This window comes from Octopus bimaculoides, chromosome 1 (genome assembly GCF_046866305.1).
Source record: "Octopus bimaculoides isolate indiv1 chromosome 1, ASM4686630v1, whole genome shotgun sequence".
Lineage (NCBI taxonomy): Eukaryota > Metazoa > Mollusca > Cephalopoda > Octopoda > Octopodidae > Octopus > Octopus bimaculoides.
The window spans coordinates 131,604,868-131,625,163 of record NC_142928.1 but is presented as its reverse complement, the minus strand read 5'-3'; the positions used below and the strand labels follow the sequence as shown (position 1 = coordinate 131,625,163).

At 36.7% G+C, this 20,296-nt stretch overlaps 1 protein-coding gene across 1 annotated transcript in view; it reads left to right on the top strand.

Moving 5' to 3' along the window:
• The window catches only part of LOC106867716 (splicing factor 3B subunit 3), a 59,677-nt gene that overhangs the window by 25,366 nt on the left and 14,015 nt on the right, over positions 1-20,296 (top strand). Inside the window, exons 10-19 of the mRNA XM_014912674.3 lie at positions 170-273; positions 986-1,151; positions 3,045-3,140; positions 5,710-5,782; positions 9,184-9,335; positions 9,531-9,686; positions 12,117-12,272; positions 16,559-16,702; positions 19,451-19,573; positions 19,665-19,819. Of these exons, the coding sequence (XP_014768160.1) occupies positions 170-273; positions 986-1,151; positions 3,045-3,140; positions 5,710-5,782; positions 9,184-9,335; positions 9,531-9,686; positions 12,117-12,272; positions 16,559-16,702; positions 19,451-19,573; positions 19,665-19,819 (1,325 nt within the window). The remainder of the gene's footprint in view (positions 1-169; positions 274-985; positions 1,152-3,044; positions 3,141-5,709; positions 5,783-9,183; positions 9,336-9,530; positions 9,687-12,116; positions 12,273-16,558; positions 16,703-19,450; positions 19,574-19,664; positions 19,820-20,296) is intronic.

Below are 20,296 nucleotides of genomic sequence, written 5' to 3'. Positions count from 1 at the left end.
ACATCCTTCCATAACCATTATAACCTCTTAAGAAAATGAAATATTATCAATACCTCTCCTTATCTAATGTAAAAAATGTCTTTTTAACTAACTTTTGCTGTCTATTTTCTCCTTTTCATAAAACTGAAGTTGTAACATTAATACTTTTTTACATTCCAACTTCTGTCAGGTCACTGAAATACGCCTCAAGTATTTTGACACTGTTCCTGTAGCAACCAGTATGTGTGTCTTAAAGACTGGATTTCTTTTTGTTGCTTCAGAGTTTGGCAATCAGTAAGTAAATTAGATTCATTTTATTTTTATTTTGCCACTGTTCAATCTTTCATATTGATAAAATTGTTTTTTTTTATTGGAAAATAGCATGCTATTTTTATTATTGTAACCAAGCTATCTGAAAACAGATATTATGCCTGTGTAGGTTTAATTTAAAGTTCCTACTTCAATGTGTAAATTTACAAAATAGCCGAATCCACTGTGACAATTAAAAAAAAAAATATTGTCGACTACTTATTGTCATAGGCTCAGGCATGGCTGTGTGGTAAGAAGTTTGCTTCTGAACCATATGGTTCCTGGTTTGGTTATACTGCATGGCACCTTGTACAAGTGTTTTCTACTATAGCCCCAAACCAACCAAAGCCTCGTGGGTGGATTTGGTAGACAGAAACTGAAAGAAACCTGTTGTATATGTGTGTGTTTGTTTGCCACCACTATTTGACAACCAGTGTTGGTTTGATTACATCCTCATAACTTAGCAGTTCATTATAAAAGACTGATGGAATAAGTCCCAGGCTTGAAAATAAGTACTGGGGCTGATTTTTTTTCAATTAATTTCCTTCAAAACAGTGCCCCAAGCATGGCTGCAGTCCAGTAACTGAAACATATAAAAGATATGAATGGTCAAAAATTAATATGCATACAGTTTATTCTACTATTTACAAATTGTTTTTTATTAATATTTCACTTGAACTTATTTTTTCTTTTGCAGTTTCCTTTACCAGATTGCTCATCTTGGTGATGATGATGATGAACCAGAATTCAGCAGTGCCATGCCTCTAGAAGAAGGAGACACTTTCTTTTTCTCTCCTCGTCTACTGAAGAATCTTGTCATGGTTGATGAAATGGATAGTTTGTCTCCTATTATGTCCTGTCAAGTGAGAATTTCTTTGCTCTGCTTTAGGTTGATAATTCACTAGACATGGCTAAAATGAAAAAGAAAAAAAATTAATGATTTTCTGTCATAGGATGTTATTTTGAGTATGTTTTCAGTTTCAAATGAGTAGAGCCATCTGTAAATATATATATATATACATATATATACATATATATATATATATATATATATATATTGTATCCAATTAACTAAAGGCTTGGCTTGTTTACGCTTTTCCCTCCGGTTTTTTGTTCTATGTGTGCCATAAATATCGCCATCCACTTTGGAGAAAATTTGTAGTTTGGAATCAGTAGTTCTTTGACTGCTATTTCTAAATTTTCAGTATGTTGGAGAAGCAACTCAATTGCTAATCCCTGTATATTTATAATGATAAATAGTCTTACCGATAAAGGTTTTTTTCATACTGAACTACTTGACGGAATTGTTAATTATTAATTCTATTATTAATTGACGATTCTCTGCCCTTATTCTTGTATATATATATATATATATATATATGTATATATACTAGCAGTATAGCCCAGTGTTGCCTGGGCTTAAGTTAGGATTATTAAGCTAATCAAGCGCTTTGTTTCAAACCAAAGTTACACCGATGTAAAATTTGAGTGGAATCCATTAAAACTGGTAAACATTTGGCTGAAAATGGGTTGCAAACAATTTGATTGGGAAATCCCATACGGAATCGGTTTATCGATTTTTCCACTCATCAATTGTTTTCTTTTTTTTTTGTTTGGAGAACTTAAAGTATTCAAAGATCCCATGAGTCCTAAGTAACACCAGCATCAAGTTTGAACAAAATACGTGTAAATTGGTAAAAGTTATGGTTGAAAATGGGGTGTAGCCAATTTTAGTAGGAAATCTTATAAGGAATTGGTTTATCGATTTTTCATCTTGATTGAATGGAAAACCCCATAAGGAATCAGTTTATTGATTATTCACCCCAAATACGACTTAACCGAACACAGCATTGCTGATTCAAAAAATCTATATTTATACTTTAAAGTTGGTTTTCACACCCAACCCAGTTCTGCAGAATCAGTGTCATGATGAGAACGCATGGGTTGGGAGTTTGACCGGCAGAAATGATCAGGTTGCACATGCCGACCCTTTTGACACCCCCCCCCCCCCCCCCCCCCGGCCCAATGAAGTGGGGCGTCAGGGACTTGACTACCAAGCGGGTCCTGCTGCACTGTTTAGTTGGATAAAGCATCTACTCTTTATCCGATTTGAGTTTTATTGAATGATTGTGTAAAATTTTCTTAACAATAGGATATATTGTAAGTCTACAAACACACGCACTTACTGTTATTGTTGTTGTGGTGCATGTACATTTTTATCCCATTTGAGTTGTTGTTTTGAGTGAAAACATGCCGTTTAAGGTGTTCCACTCATTTACTTTTTCCCAGTTACTTGCGAAAATGCAGGGATACTACTTACGGAAAATGTAAACATGGTAGTAACTCTGCAAAATTTAATCCCAAATATGCTGTATCAGTGCCCTATTTAATATACATGTCCAAGTTTGCACTGCTATGCAATCTATGCAATCTGGTTTGCCCTAATCTTGTTTACATTTTTTCATACGTAGTATCACAGCATTCAACATTATTTTCTAGGTTAATACTACAATCCAGTAAATGTATTTGATGGCATAAAAGAAGTGCATATTCATGAAAAAGTTTTTAGTACTTTAAAGCATGTATTATAAGGCTCAACTTTGCTTATAGGATTTTGGGTAATTTTTTTGAGATATCTTTTGGGAAAAAATTGTCTTATATACTGTCAAATACTGTGGTTATTCTCTCTCTTTCTTGTTTTTCATCTCTCTCTCTCTGTGCATATTTTGATTTGATGTTTGTTTTTTTTATACCAGATTGCTGATCTTGCAAATGAAGACACTCCCCAGTTGTATACATTGTGTGGTCGAGGTCCTCGCTCCTCTCTCCGAGTTTTAAGACATGGTTTGGAGGTATTTCATTTATTTCACTTGAGTTTGTTTATGTATCAATTTTAAGTTGTTAGGAAAGTTCACACATTCTTTTAAGCAATGAACTTCAGAATCACTAGAAAACAACTTGTTATGCTTATCCCATCTTATAATTTTGTTTTACTCTTCTAAATTTTATAGTTTTTGGCTCTGGAGCTGGTTGTTGTTGAAATCTCTTTTGTTGTGTAATGAAGAACCACAAGATTATTAACATTGCTAGATACAAGCATAGTTGTGTGGTTAATCAAGTGGCTCTAGGTTCAATTATTTTGTGCAGCGCCTTGGGCAAATGTTTGCTATTGAAGCCTTGGAAACCTGCTTGTGCATGTATATATAAATATGTACTCATAATTTTATATATATATATACATACATACACACACACAAGGGAGTGCCAAAAAGTTCCTGGTTGTAGACAAAAATAATTATAGTAGGATTAGTGAATTATGATATTTTATTCAACATATTCCCTTCTCAGATCCATACTCTTATTGCAGTGATCCTTCAGTTTTTCTAAGACCTGTAAAAGAACTCAGAGAGTTAGGCCTCCAACAAGGCCTTTTGCAATACCCTTAAAACCAGGGACTTTTCAGCATCCCCTCGTACACACACACACACACACACACACACACACACACACACTATATATATATTTATATATATATATATATATGTGTGTGTGTGTGTATTAAACTCACGAGAAGGAAGGTAACTGGTTTCAAAGTTTCCTCTTCCTAACCTTCGCTAGAGACTGTGCAACAAAGGCTAGCTGGCTCAAACTTCAAAGTCTGTGTCACTCCTTTTGTAAATGTTTCATAAACATTTAGTCTAATATGTTATATATATATATATATATATATATATATATATTTCGTCCCGCTTCCAGTTCATTGCTTCACAGCGTTCAATATACACAATTTTTCACATCTGGCTGTATAGCCTTTTCCGTTTGTTTTCCTGTCTTGTTTTCTGTCCGCCACTACATTCCTCTATGGTACAAGTTTAATTTGTGGTCCGTGAGAAGAGCCATTTTAACGATGCGTTCTGCTCTATTCTTCGAAATGCCTTTGTTAGAATTGGGGTAGCTGATGAAGGAAAATGTTCTCTATGTGGCCTGTGTGTTTTCTGTACTCTGGTTATTATTATTTTTTTGTCTACGTTTTGTTTGCAATGTCCTGTACCCAGATATGCACCTATGTATACAGGTAGACGTAGATATGCACATACCTGTATGTATATATGCATATATTCATTTATTATTTGTTTTATATATATCTATATAAATGTAGTTGATAATCCTTTATTTCATATTCTGAAAAATCTTCAAAATCTTAATATTAGATATTTTATGCAGTCTTTATCTCATAAGAGATTGAAATGGTGGCGAGGAAATATTTAACTGTTATCACAGTTGACTTGAATATAAATAATTTGTTGTTGTTTAGCCTCAAATCATTGATCTAAGGCTGAGCAGACTTAGAATCAAAGGTATTCCAGCTGTGACCATCCTGCCTTTTATTGTCATAGTATATCTAGGACTACATTATCCAAGCTTAGATGAATCTCACAATGGGGTTCTGCTCCTATATTTGGGCCAATGCTGCTGCTACATACAATGTTCAATGACATTTCAAGAAAAGTTGCTCCACAGATTGGCAGAAAATCAGTCACTGACACACTCCAGTCTCTTATACTGCTACTACAATGGCCTCTGTTCCTTGTAGCTGATTTGGCTCATGCCAAATCTACTCAGGCATTCCTGTCTCATGTGTCTCTCCTCTCATCACTCATGTTACATCCACTGGCATCTCCTTACCCTACCCACTACACCTAGTCCTTTCTCTCCAGAACATCAATCCTCTGGAATTTCTTTCCTGCAAGTTTTGACTTGCTGTAGTTTAAGCAGAACATTAAAGGCACCAATCTCACTGGTCTCAGGGCTTGCAAAAGCCTTGGGTACTCCCTCTTCCTTCAGATCCAGCAAGGGAAACATTTTAAAAAAGGTTCTTTTTTAAAACAGTAGGATGTGATACAAAAGGGATTTGGCTGTTGTTTCTAGCATATCAAGAGACCACGTTAAAGATTCTTTCAATAGCTCATATTTCTAGTTGGTTGTGACTTCATCACTAGCATAGTTTTCATATTATTTATTAAAACTGTGATTGTGAGCACTCAATGAGAATCACTCAACGTACCATCCCAGAAAAATAAACTATAAAGAATAAATAATTTATTGAGATATTACAATAGAGCTTTATATATATTATTACTGTACCATTATTATCTAATTCTGATATGGTTGGTTACAAGAGTTGCTTAGAATGTAAGCGGTAGTTAAGAGCTTCCTTAATCTTGTAAAATTGTAGATATTCTATGCTAATGCTGGCTTCATATTAAGCATTTGATCATCACAAAATTACATGTATTTTCAGTGATAATATTGACTTGGTGTTCTAGAACTGTATTTATCATGTTCTTCAGTATTTCCATTGATTTCTTTAAGAAAGAAATTTTCATCTTTCTTATTATGAATCTATCATTTTATCATTAGGTTTCTGAAATGGCTGTCTCAGAACTTCCAGGTAATCCAAATGCTGTATGGACAGTTAAAAAGAATATTGAAGGTAAAACTATTTATCTGTATTTGGCTAATTCAGTAAAATCTTGTCCTGAGAATTTTGTCTTGGTTTAAAAAAAAATTTGCTTTTCATCTCTCTCTTGAATTTCTGCATGCAATTAAGCAATCGATTTTTGTATTTAATGTACAATGTCAATATATTAGAAATGTTGAATAATTGTGTTGATGTCATCAATGGGAATATTTTGGATACTTGGTATTATTAAAATTAATTATAGTAGCAAGCTCAGTAAGAGTGAAAAAATTTTTTTTTTTTTTATCACAATACATTGATAATTTATAGTTTTAGAAGCACATCCAATTGATGTTACTTTAACTACTCTGTTAAAAATATTTTGTCATTTAACAAATAGCTAATCTAATGGCTGTATACGAAATGATAATGGTTTCTGATTTAGACACAAGGCCGACAATTTTGAGAGGTGTGGAAGTGGGGACATCAAACCTTGTACTTCACTGGTACTTTATTGACGCTGAAAGGATGAAAAGCAAAGTTGCCCATGACAGGATTTGAACTCAGAGCTGGAACTAATATGCAGAGGATTTTTTTTTCTGACAATCTAATGATTCTGCAGCTCACTGCCTTTAATATATAAGTAATTATGGTTTCAGATTTTGACACAAGGCCAGCAATTTTGGGAGAGGGTGTTCAACTGGTACTTGTTTTATCAACCTTGAAAGAATGGAAAGCAAAATCGACTTCAGCAGCATTTGAACACAGAATGTAAAGTTCAAAGAAATGCTGCTAAGCATTTTTTTTTTGTCTGACGCAGTAATGATTCTGTCAGCTTGCCTTTAATACATAAGTAATAACGATAAATATGCTGGCTAACAATATATTTAATGAAGTTTAAAAGTTGTTAATAATTAAGTTCTTTCTAGAATATTGAGCTTGGTCAGGCTCTATAAAGATACATTACATACTTGCCTTAATCAAACTAATTGGTACAGTCAAACCAACAGCAAACAGTCTGAGCAAATATACGATCTTGCTTGAAGGATAAACAACTTATGAAGATGAAGGTGATAATTGTTTTTATCTTAGGCCAGCAATTTTTGTGGGTTGTGAGGGATTAGTCGATTAAATTGATCCCAATACTTGACTACTTCTTTATTTATTGATCTGAATAAAAGGCAAAGTTAATCTCTGTGAGATTTGAACTCAGAGCATAAATAGCTTGAAGAAATATTGTCAGGCAACTTGTCTGACTCTAATGATTCTGCCAAAGATTGACATGGAGAAGTGTTCTCTGCCAACAGAGGTTGAGCACAAGTCAGTTGGCTCTAAGATAAAGGAGAAAGCTTTTATGAAAGGTGCTGGATTCATTGTCATCATTACACAGTCAATAAAGATGATAATATCAGTTATGATAGCAGTATCCATTAGCCAGTTACAGAGCCTTTATGGTATTGCCCTAACATGTAAAGAAATAATAGTCAAATTTCCTTGAAATTATACTTTATCATGTTGAATGAAAGAAGGACATGTTGAATATTATAATAAAAAAAAATTAAAACTGGATGTTCAGTTGGAATGTCTTTCATCATAGGTCTTTGACATCAAGGCTGACCCATCATTAAACAGCAATGACAGTATTCAACTTTTACAAAGATCTTAGCATGTTAACAGCATTTGATATTTTATCATTTTGTGTTTAGCTTTGCTTAAAAGTTTCAATTTGGCTCTCTTTTGATCATAAATCCTTCACATGTTTGGTGATTATTTGTTTGACATTGGTATGTATATTTGGGACAGGGTTGATTATACTTTACTAAGGAAAAGAATAGAAACAAATTTAAAAACTAAAAAAGGCTTGTGATGCAAATGGCCGTGTCCATCAGCAAGCCTACACTTTCTCTTTTCAGATGGTGGAATTGGTCTCAGGTAATGCTGCTGGCAGGTTGGTATCCCTATATATTTGAGTTTCTATTAAAACGGCCATCTTTTTCTTGATTCAGAGACTTCATTATTTTGTAAACTGGTTAAATAATAATTGCTAAAGCAAAGCTATACAAATAAAGCTTTTTCTTTATCAGTTTATAGTAGTTCAGCTCAAAGAGTGTAAGTTTAATCTTTACCTAAAGTTTTTTTCCCTTTGGTGATAAATCTTTGCATGCTAATTTGGTAGAATTAGTATTATAATCATTATGTTAATTAATAATATAATCAGTGTCTGAAACATTCTGTAGATTGATTTTTCTTTTCTTTTTTTAAATGTTTTTCATTCAAATTTCAATGATCTTTAAATAAAAAAAAATGTTTCCTATATTTTCCAGCTACTCACTACATAGAATTTAGTGCAGTTATATTTCTGTCTGTGTCTTATAGTTGATAATTAACACACACACATACACATGCGGGGATTTAAAAGTTCCATAAGCATTATTATAAAAATGCTATAATATAAAAAATAGATAAAAAGCTATCAGCCAATATTAGTTGAGTTTCTTAAAATACATCCTGTTTCCCCTTCTCTCTATCCTTTCTCCTACTTCCCCACTACAGTCATTAAACCCCTTCCTTGACTCCAGTTCCTTCAGTTGACTGTCGCAACTCAGGAATTCTAGGATAGCTGGGTTATTACTCTGCAGTTCATACTGCCAGTCACCTGGCCTACCCCAGACAGTTGATCTTGAATTGCTTTGACAGTTGAACAAGATTACTGTTACATTGTGCCATTTTTAGGACAATGAATAATTTCTCATCTTTTACTAATGACATTTTTCTGAAATAAATGAAACAGTATATATTGTGGTGGGCATTAGAAAGAGCATTTGGCTGTAGAAACCATGCCAAAACAGACTTCGGAGCCCAATGCATTTCTCTGGTTTGTTAGATTCTGTCAAACTGTCCAATCCATGCTAGCATGGGAAACATGTTCAATTATGGTGATGACGATGAATATATATAAATACAAACCTATAAAATATACTCATCTGCTCCAAGCAAGCATGGAAAAGTAAGTGTTAAATCAGTGATGATGAATAATAAAATATTATATATATGTATATCAAAAAATATTTACAAAACAGTAAAGATACTATAGAGAGCAATGTAATGGTCACTTTAGCACATTTTAATAATTAGAATGTTAGTTTATTACTACGGGAAAGGTACAAATGCATTTTTAAAGTATGTAGCCTTATTTTTTATTGCTTGACTTCATCAGTATAAGTGTATAACATTAATTGATATATCTATCCCCCATATTTTCTTAATCCTTTGTTTATGTAGATGCTGTGTGTAAACCAAACTGTTGTGAATTTGTCTTCCTTTACCTTTCCCATGCAATGAAATGGTTTTATCAAAAGCTTAGAAAGTTTATATTTCAATCAAGAATTAACTCTTCAATTAAATTGTTTTGCTTCTGCTTTATGTTTTTCCAGATGAATATGATGCTTATATCATAGTATCTTTCGTCAATGCTACCCTGGTATTGTCAATTGGAGAAACAGTTGAAGAAGTCACAGATTCTGGTTTTCTTGGTACAACCCCTACCTTGTCTTGTTCCCAGCTAGGAGATGATGCACTTGTACAGGTAAAACATGGAATATTTTGTTATCTTTTTGGCTTTGGAAACCAGTGTTGTTTTTTTTCTTTGATAATTATTGTTTATTTATTGCAAATGAATAATTTCTATGTGAAACAACCATTGGTGCTGTTTGTAGGCAACCTTTGTCACAGTCTATTGACATCAGCTGGTTGTTAGATATTTTTTTGATTCTCATTTCAGATTTATCCTGATGGAATTCGTCATATTCGAGCAGACAAGCGTGTCAATGAGTGGAAGACACCAGGCAAGAAAACTATTGTAAAATGTGCTGTTAACCAGCGCCAAGTTGTTATTGCATTGACTGGAGGAGAATTGGTATATTTTGAAATGGACCCAGTAAGTTTTCTCCTTAAATTCTCCTGTTTTGGGATATGACAACCTTTTGTCCACCAACAATATCTAATTACATTCACTACATATATCAAAGAAACAGTCTTTCAGTATTATATTCTCCCTTCTTATGAACAGCAACCTACAACCAAAATCATAAAACTCACTGCAAATTCTAAACCGCTTTATCTCTGATAATCTCAATAAGATTACTGAGATTATCGGAGCTTGAATGACCAGACTTTCTCTTCAAGGCTGTAAATTACTTGAAGCTATTCAGTTGCTATTAAGAGATACCCACATTAGAGTATTACTCACATATTCAGGGAAGGGCAGCTATTTTATATACATTCATCATAGGTACTGGCTAGTCTGTGTAGTGAGAAGTTTGCTTCCCAACCACATGGTCCTGGGTTCAGTCCTACAGCATGGCACCTTGGGCAAATGCTTTCTGCTATAGCCTCAGGCTGACCAGCTTTGTAAATGGATATGGTAGATGGAAACTGAAAAAGCCCATCATATATATATATATATATAGAGAGAGAGAGAGAGAGTTATTAATATTTCTAAGTCTCTCTAAAGGAGACTATGGCAGTGGTACTGGTAATTAATAGTTATCGCCAAGCCAACATGGCAGTCCCAAAATTAGGACGAAAGCTGCCGTGAATTAGCTCCAAGAAGCCATCGCCTCTAGCTAGCTATGTGACACACGAAACCTGTGTCCTTTATAACCTTCGAACAGCTAGAGGCGATGGCTTCTTGGAGCTAATTCACGGCAGCTTTCGTCCTAATTTTGGGACTGCCATGTTGGCTTGGCGATAACTATTAATATATATATATATATATATATATATATATATATATATATATACATACATCATTAATTTATTTATATACAAGGACAATACGAGCCATTGCAGAAATACACCTTACCTAACACATGAAATATGTGTATGTATATATATATATATATATATATATATATATATATACATATATATGTGTGTGTGTGTGTGTGTATGGATATATGTATGTATGTATCTATATTTGTATGTGTGTATATATATATGTATTTCTCCTTTTATGTGCAATTTCAGTTCTAAAAAACTGTAACCCTCCCAAACTCTATTATTTTCTTCGGTTATACTGTTATTTCTCTTTTTCTTTGTCTTTTTTTGCATGTTCTAATAAGAATATTGTACTACAACTACTAATAACTAACTGTTATAAGTATATACATGCATGTGTGTATGTACCATTTTGAGCGTGGCCGTTGCCAGTACCGCCTGACTGGCTCCTGTAGGATTTTCGAGCGAGATCGTTGCCAGTGCCCCTGGACTGGCTTGTGCGGGTGGCACATAAAAGACACCATTTCGAGCGTGGCCGTTTTCGTGCGGGTGACACGTAAAAGCACCCACTACACTCTCTGAGTGGTTGGCGTTAGGAAGGGCATCCAGCTGTAGAAACTCTGCCAAATCAGACTGGAGCCTGGTGTTGCCATCCGGTTTCACCAGTCCTCAGTCAAATCGTCCAACCCATGCTAGCATGGAAAGCGGACGTTAAACGATGATGATGATGATGATGATGATATATTTATATATGCATAAATTAGCCCTATGAACTTCTTGGACTATCTTATAAAAACTCTCTGACGAAGCCTAGAGGCATACCCAAGTACCCTAATTTTATCTACAGATGTACAATACACTGAAAAGATGGAAATAACATATGGGGTACTGTGACCTCTTGGCTGAAACAGCTGTAAGAAATTGCTCTTCTTTCTCTATTCTAGAAATTACTAATACTTTACGCATGTATTCATATATTTGAACTGTTTAAAATAAATAAATAGAAATAATATAATGTCTAACAACTGATGAATACTACCTCTGGATTCCCTCCATTTTCTTCTTGCCATACATGCATGCCATACATACAGAGAGAGAAAGAGAGGTGTGTGTGTGTGTGTGTATATATATATATATATATATATATATATATATATATATATATATATATATATATACACACCCACACACATGTGCAGATGTGTGTATGTATATATCTGTCTGTGTTTGACCCCCACCACTGCTTGACAACTGTTGTTGGTTTGGTGTGTTTATGTAACTTGACGGTCCAGTAAAAGAGACTAATAGAATAAGTACCAGGCTTTAAAAGAAAATAAGCACTGGGGTTGATTAGTTCAACTAAAATTCCTCAAGACAGTGCCCCTGCGTGGTTACAGTCTAATGACTGAAACAAGCAAAAGAAAGATTATCATCAAATTATTAAGTTTGTGTCCCTGCTTAGAATCTTTTACCTTACATTTTGTGGTCCATACATTGTTCAGTGACATTGACTGTTTAATGGTTTTTTCCATATTTTTAATGACTTGAACTTTATTTAACTTGTTCCTTTTTCTGTTTGCTTTATTAGACAGGTCAGTTGAATGAATATACAGAGAAGAAAGAAATGTCAGCGGATGTTGTGTGTATGGGTCTTGGCCGAGTTCCATCTGGGGAGCAGAGATCCCGATTCCTTGCTGTTGGTTTGGCTGATAACACAGTCCGCATTATTTCATTGGATCCCTCTGTAAGTATACTTTTTTTTTTTCTTATGCATATAGACAAGCTTGATAGCAGCTATCAGTTTATGTGTAAATGTTAAGATGAATAGCTAATGTATTTCATGGTGGACTGTTCCTTTCTTTTTGCTTTAAAGTCGATGGTTTACATATTCTTAGTTACACAGACTGTTGCAAATAATCTACCTCACCAAAAGTGTCAGTAAACTAGCTTAGACCTCAATATCATGCCCCAGTTTCTTTTTATTGCCCAATTAGCCCTCTGCACGAGCTAGCTTAAAAGTCCGCACAGACTGCAGCTTTTCATCATCATCATCGTTTAACGTCCGCTTTCCATGCTAGCATGGGTTGGACGATTTGACTGAGGACTGGTGAAACCGGATGGCAACACCAGGCTCCAGTCTGATTTGGCAGAGTTTCTACAGCTGGATGCCCTTCCTAACGCCAACCACTCAGAGAGTGTAGTGGGTGCTTTTACGTGTCACCCGCACGAAAACGGCCACGCTCGAAATGGTGTCTTTTATGTGCCACCCGCACAAGCCAGTCCAGGGGCACTGGCAACGATCTCGCTCGAAAATCCTACAGGAGCCAGTCAGGCGGTACTGGCAATGGCCACGCTCAAAATGGTGCATCTCATGTGCCACCCGCACAAGAACCAGTCCAGGGGCACTGGCAACGATCTTACTTGGCTTGCCGGGTCTTCTCACGCACAGCCCATTTCCAAAGGTCTCGGTCCGTAGTCATCGCCTCGGTGAGGCCCAATGTACGAAGGTCTTGCCTCACCACCTCAGCCCAGGTCTTCCTGGGCCTACCTCTTCCACGGGTTCCCTCAACTGTTAGGGTGTGGCACTTTTTCACGCAGCTATCCTCCTCCATTCTCACCACATGTCCATACCAGCGCAATCGTCTCTCTTGCACGCCACAACTGATGCTTCTAATGTTCAGCTTTTCTCTCAAGATACTTACACTCTGACGGGTATTCACATTGACATTACACATCCAACGGAGCATACTGGCTTCATTCCTTGCGAGCTTACGTATGTCCTCAGCAGTTACAGCCCATGTTTCACTGCCATGTAGCATGGTTGTTCGTACGCATGCGTCATACAGTCTGCCTTTTACTCTGAGTGAGAGTCCCTTTGTCGCCAGCAGGGGTAAGAGCTCTCTAAACTTTGCCCAGGCTATTCTTATTCTAGCAGCTACACTTTCAGCGCACCCACCCCCACTACTAACTTGGTCGCCCAGATAGCGGAAGCTATCGACTACCTCTAGTTTTTCACCCTGGAATGAGATAGAAGTTGTTTCCTGTTTGTTTGCAGTCTTTATTGCACCTGAACATCTGCCACAAACAAAAACTAACTTGCTAGTTAACCTGCCTTTGATGTTGCTGCACCTCTTATGTGTCCATAGCTTGCACCGGGTACATCTTATAGAGTTACTACCTACTCCTTTTCTACATACTGAGCAGGGCCATCTACCTGAAGGGATTTGTGTTTTATCTACCTTCCTACTTATTAGGATTTTGGTTTTAGCTAGGTTGACTCTAAGGCCCTTCAATTCTAGACCTTGCTTCCACACCTGAAACTTCTCCTCTAGTTCTGATAGTGACTCCGCAATTAGGGCAAGGTCATCAGCATAGAGGAGCTCCCAGGGGCAACCTGTCTTGAACTCCTCTGTGATTGCCTGGAGGACTATGGTAAATAATAGGGGGCTGAGGACGGAACCTTGGTGGACCCCTACCTCTACCCGGAATTCATTGCTGTACTCATTTCCAACCCTCACCTTACTGGCAGCATCTCTGTACATGGCTCGCACAGCTCTCACTAGCCATTCTTCTATCCCAAGTTTCCTCATTGACCACCAGATAAGGGATCGGGGGACCCTGTCAAAGGCTTTCTCCATGTCAACGAAAGCCAGGTACAGAGGTTTATCCTTAGCTAGGTATTTCTCTTGCAACTGTCTCACTAGAAATAAGGCATCAGTAGTGCTTTTACCTGGCACGAACCCAAACTGCATCTCATCTAAATTGATTCGCTCCCTAATTAGTTGGGCTATGACCCTCTCTGTAACTTTCATAACCTGATCTAACAGCTTGATGCCTCTGTAATTATTTGTATCTAAAGCGTCCCCTTTACCTTTGTAGCAGTTGACTATGATGCTGCTACACCAGTCATAGGGTATGACTCCTTCGTGTATCACCTGGTTCGTAATACGGGTGACTAGGCTATAGCCAACACTGCCAGATATTTTGAGCATCTCTGCAGTGATTCCTGATGGGCCGGGGGCTTTCCCGGTCTTCATACTCTTAATTGCTTTATCTACCCTGGTACTATCAACTCGGATAGCTGGTCCCTCTATTGGGTCGACATAAGGCAGGCTCTCTTTCTCCCATTCATTCTCTTTATTAAGCAATCTATCGTAGTGGCATCTCCAGACCTCTTTCTTTGCATCCTCATTTAATGCAAGCGTACCATCATCCATGCGAACACATTTCTCTCCTACAACATCACTATTCTCTCTCCTACACTGTCTTGCAACACGAAATACCTCGAGTCTTTGGTCCTCACGGCGCAGAACATTGGCAAATCTTTCCTTATCTGCTTCCCCTCTGGCTAAATAAACCTGTCGCCTAGCCTCCCTTCTGGCACATTGGTACAATTCCCTGCTACCACCGTTCTTCCAGTCCTTCCAAGCTTGTTTCTTTTGTCTAATAGCCCTGTCTACCTCCTTGTTCCACCACCACGTTACTCTGGGTTGGGAGGGGACCTTACACCACCCACAAATCTGGTCGGTGGCTTTCAACAGGTTGTCCCGCAGAAATCTCCAATTGTCTTCCACGTTGTATGATGCTATATCCCCTTCTATTTCGTTAAATGCTTCAAGTAACTTGTCTCTAAGTCTCTGTCCGTTTGCAGGGTCTTTAAGCTTCCACACCCTTCTTCTCCAAGCCTGTCTAATTCTGGGCACCCATTTTGCCTTGATCCCAAAGTCGCTAACTACTAATCTATGTTGTGGGGTACATTCTTCGCCAGGGTAGGTTTTGGCATTTATAAGCCGCCCTCTTTCTCTATTTCTGGCGAGGATGTAGTCGATTTGGCTAGAGTGTCTGCCGGAGCGGTAGGTGACTGGCAGGTTTCCTGAAGTTGGTATTGCAGACCATAAGATTGGTTGCATCACAGAACTCCAGCAGTCTGGTTCCCTCCTCGTTGCGGGAACCGAAGCCATAGCCTCCATGTATGCCATGGAAGCCCCCAGCACGACGTCCGACATGACCGTTGAAGTCTCCAGCCACAAAGAGAAGGTCCCTGTCACTCGTCGACGAGGTAGTTTGCAAGAGGGTGTCATAGAATTGGTCTTTCAGACCATCTGGTAGCCCAGGTTGAGGTGCATAGGCTGAGATGACAGTAGCTAATCTATGATGAAGCACTAGTCTGATCTTAAGTACTCTGTCACTTACTCTAACGACCTCGATTACCTTATCCACCCATTTCTCCGCTAGAAGTATTCCTACGCCCCCGACCCCGTCAGTGTTCCCTGCCCAGAAAATCTTGTACCTGTGTTCTTTGCCTGTGAGGAACCTTGCAGAACCTCCTCTCCATCTTACTTCCTGGATGCAGCACATATCTACGCATCTCCGTTCAAGCATCTCAACAATTTCACCAGATCTACCTTTCAGCGTGCCGACGTTGAGAGTGCCAATCCTAACAGTATGGGTGTTGGGGGTGTGGGCCTGTAGCCTGGGAAGGGGAAAAGCAGTGTCGTGTACCTTTTAAGGAAGTAATATACATATACATACACATACACATAGATAGATAGAGAAAGAAAGAAGTTTGAATTTGTTTTTATTTTAGAATGAGGTAATAGAAATAAAATAATTATATTCTTGTATTAAAGATAAAATAAACTACTTCAGCTTTTGTGTTTTAAATTCTTACTCAAATTTGGTGAAGTATTTTGATTGTCTACTGATGGCATATATATATACGTGTATTTATATGTACTTTTTAAGGATTTTGTTCATGTTAATTAAGACTGAAAGCTTTATTGCATACTAGTTATCATAAGTTCATATTCTCTGAGTACCTGGCGAGTCATCTTTCGTGGTACCAAAGAAGATAGGTACCAGTAATATTGTATGAAGTTAATTTAATCACTACTTGGCTATTGATCATGCACCTTGTCAAAGGAAATAGTTAGTTACCTTGTTGACAAACGTACACTACTGTTTAATTTTATTTTAAATGCAATTTATTGATTATTGTCAAAGTTAGTGTATTATTAATTTTTGTTTCAGGACTGTCTTTCACCACTGAGTATGCAAGCTTTACCTGCTCCTCCTGAGGCCTTGTGTATTGTAGAAATGGGTAATGCAGAAACTATTGAAGAAACACGAGAAGGTGGATCACAGGGTGGACTTTTCCTCAATATTGGCTTACAGGTTAGAACATACATTTTCTGTTAAAATTCATCCACTCATGAAGCATTTGTTATTATAACAGCAATTCCAACAATGTTAGTTTTACTCTGGACATTTGAGTGATTTTAATTATATTGTATCACATATTTTATTCCTAATTCTGTGTGTGTGTGTGTGAGAGAGAGAGAGAGATCATCATCACGATGTTCACTTTTCTGTACAGGATACCTTTCCTGTTGCCAACCAGCATCTGTTTTGAAGCAAGGTAATATTTCCCATAGCTTGATATCTTTTCATGGAAGATTGGGGATGAAGGTCACCATTTGTATGACAGTGATGCTCATTTACAGCTACCATGCAATGTCAAGACAAGGTGTCATAAACACATGTGTGTATGTATGCATATATGTATGTATATATATATATATATATATATATATATATATATACGATGATGATGATGATGATGATGATGATATATATATATATATATATATATATCAGGTCATCCCATAAGTTCTGTCCGATTTTACCTTTTTAAAAAATGAATGAAATTTAATAGTGTTTTAGAATGTCTAATGGAATTAAAAATTATTTTTATGCATTTGTGTACATTTAAACTAAATATTCTTTAACAGAATAATAGAATTAAAATTTCTTTGATTAAGACCCTTTCTAACATGGAAGTATCCAAAGAGCATTTGAGGCACATAATGCTTTAGGAGTACAAAAAAGGAAACTCTGCAGCTGAAGCGACTCGAAATATACACTCAGTTTATGGGAAAGAATGCTTGAATGAAAGAACTTGCAGAAGATGGTTTGCAAAATTCAGAAGTGGAGATTTCAACCTTGAAGATGAAGATCAAACAGAACGTCCAGTTGAGATTGATGATAAGCTCCTTGAGGCATTACTTGAAGAAAATCCTGCATCATCAGTTGAAGAATTGGCAATAAAACTTAGTTCAAACCATACAACTGTTCATCATCATCTTCAACAACTTGGAAAATGGGTATCTCATGAATTGTCCAAAAGCAACCGCAAATCCCGAGTTCACATCTGCTCTTCTCTCCATTTTCACGAATTCATTTCACCCTTTTTGATAGACTTGTGACTGGTGACGAAAAATGGATCTTCTTTCGAAATGTTAAATGTCGTAAACAGTGGCTTGGTAAACGGGAAAAAACTCAACCACAACCGAGAAGGGAACTTCATGGAAAAAAGGTTCTTCTCTCTATCTGGTGGGATTGCAAAGTGAAGTATTTCACTTTGAATTATTACCACCTAATGCAACAATCAATGCTCAAGTCTACTGTTAGCAATTAGAGCATTTGAACCAAGCTTTGAAGAAAAAAGGCCCGAATTGAAAAGGAGTGATGTTTCATCAGGACAATGCGCGACCCCACACTGCAAAGATCACATCACAGAAGATCGAAGAGCTTGGTTGGGAAAAAATTCCTCATCCACCTTATTCTCCCAACCTTGCTCCTTCAGACTACCATTTGTTTTGTAGTTTACAGAATCATTTGGGGGACATAACTTTTGCAAGCCAGGAGGAGGTCGAAACTGGCATTTCAGAGTTCTTCGCTTTGAAGTCAAAAGAGTTTTACATAGATGGGATTAAAAAGCTTGTAAATAGATGAAAGGAAGTCATAGATAATCAGGGAAAGTACATTGATGATTAAATTTCAATTAAATATAACATTTGATCACTTGTTTTCTTTATTCAAAATTTGGACAGAACTTATGGGATGCTGGCATAGGTTGGACGGTTTGACAGGAACTGGCCAGGCACCAATTGTCTATTTTGGCATGGTTTCTATGGCTGGATGCCATTCCTAATGCTAACCACTTTACAAAGTGTACTGGGTGCTTTTTGCGTGACACCTGCACCTTCAAGATAAAGTCCTCTCAACTAGTTGAGGGAGTGGGGCATAGATGGGATTAAAAAGCTTGTAAATAGATGGAAGAAAGTCATAGATAATCAGGGAAAGTACATTGATGATTAAATTTCAAATAAATATAACATTTGATCGCTTGTTTTCTTTATTCAAAATTGAGACAGAACTTATGGGATTGCCATAAAGGACAGGCCTATATGTATGGATGGCCGTGATTTTACTTAGCTTAGCATGTCTTCTCAAGTACAACAAATTGCCAGAAGTCCTGGTTCTTTGTCATCTCCTTAGTGATGCCTAGTGCCTGAAGATCCTTTCTCAACACTTCATCCCACATCTTCCTTGGTCTACCCCTTCAACAGGTTTCCTACACAATTAGAGATTGGCACTTCTTCATGCAGCTGTCCTCATATATATATATATATATATATATATAATGTATGTATGTATATGATGCGCTTCTTTCAGTTTGTATCTATCAAATTCACTCTCAAGGGTTTGATCATCCTGGGGCCTACAGTAGAAGACACTTGCCCATGTAGCTGGGAAGTGATTGCCTGTTATCTTTATTCACCTCTGCTATTACCAATCACTTCTCTGCTGATTCCATCTCCAAATATCCCTGCTTTTCCCATTACATTTTTGTGTTGTATTTCTGTCTTTTCCACCCTCCCACCATTCTTGTGATTATAGATTCAACTAGGTTCAACATTGTCTTTCATCTCTCCTGAGTCAGTAATTCATAAAGCAGACTGATTTTAAACTGCTATCCCCTATCACCATCAATATGCATAAAACAAACACATACAGAATTGACCTTGTGTTTAGTGACAAAAAAAAAAAATCATTTCCTGAAATTGTTTTTTTTTACAGAATGGTGTATTGCTGCGTACCGTGTTAGACACAGTCACTGGAGACTTATCAGACACTAGAACCAGATATTTGGGTTCCCGTCCTGTCAAACTATTTAGAATCACTATGCAAGGGTCAGAAGCTGTAAGTATTCATCAACATTGTTGCTACTTCAACTTTAATTTCAAATATTTCTTTCTTTGGAAATGATTCTTCAACTTTTTGTTCCCTGCAGGTTTTGGCCATGTCTAGCAGGTCCTGGTTAAGTTACACTTACCAAAATCGATTCCATCTTACACCGCTTTCATACGAAACCTTGGAATATGCCTCTGGATTTGCCTCTGAACAATGTCCAGAAGGTATTGTAGCTATTTCAACCAACACTCTCAGGTAAGCCAGATATGATATAAATAAGTTGATATTCACAGCTTTAAAATGTATTACGAGTTGATCTCCTATCAGGGATCTTACAAGAAGGTAAAATAAATGTTAGTTGGTTAATCAGACCCAACTGGTTAACATATCAGTGAAATTAAAATATATTAGCTTTCAGAAGAGAATAATCTGTTGTGAATTTGAATCTACTGCAAATATTTATTGCGTTTTTGAACAAGACACTTTATATGCTATGGTTCTTCTTTTTGCTATTGGAAATCAGTGTTTATTCTTATGAGCATATTCTTAAACTTTACATATTCCTGGAAAATGTAATGGAAAAAATCACTCCAGTGTATCCTTTTACAACAAAATCTTTTAGGTACTTCATCTTCAGGATCTATACTTTAATATTATTATGTTCATATCACTCTGAGGTTCAATTATTTTGTTTTATCCCTCTAGAATTGATGAAATAAAGTACCTGTCATG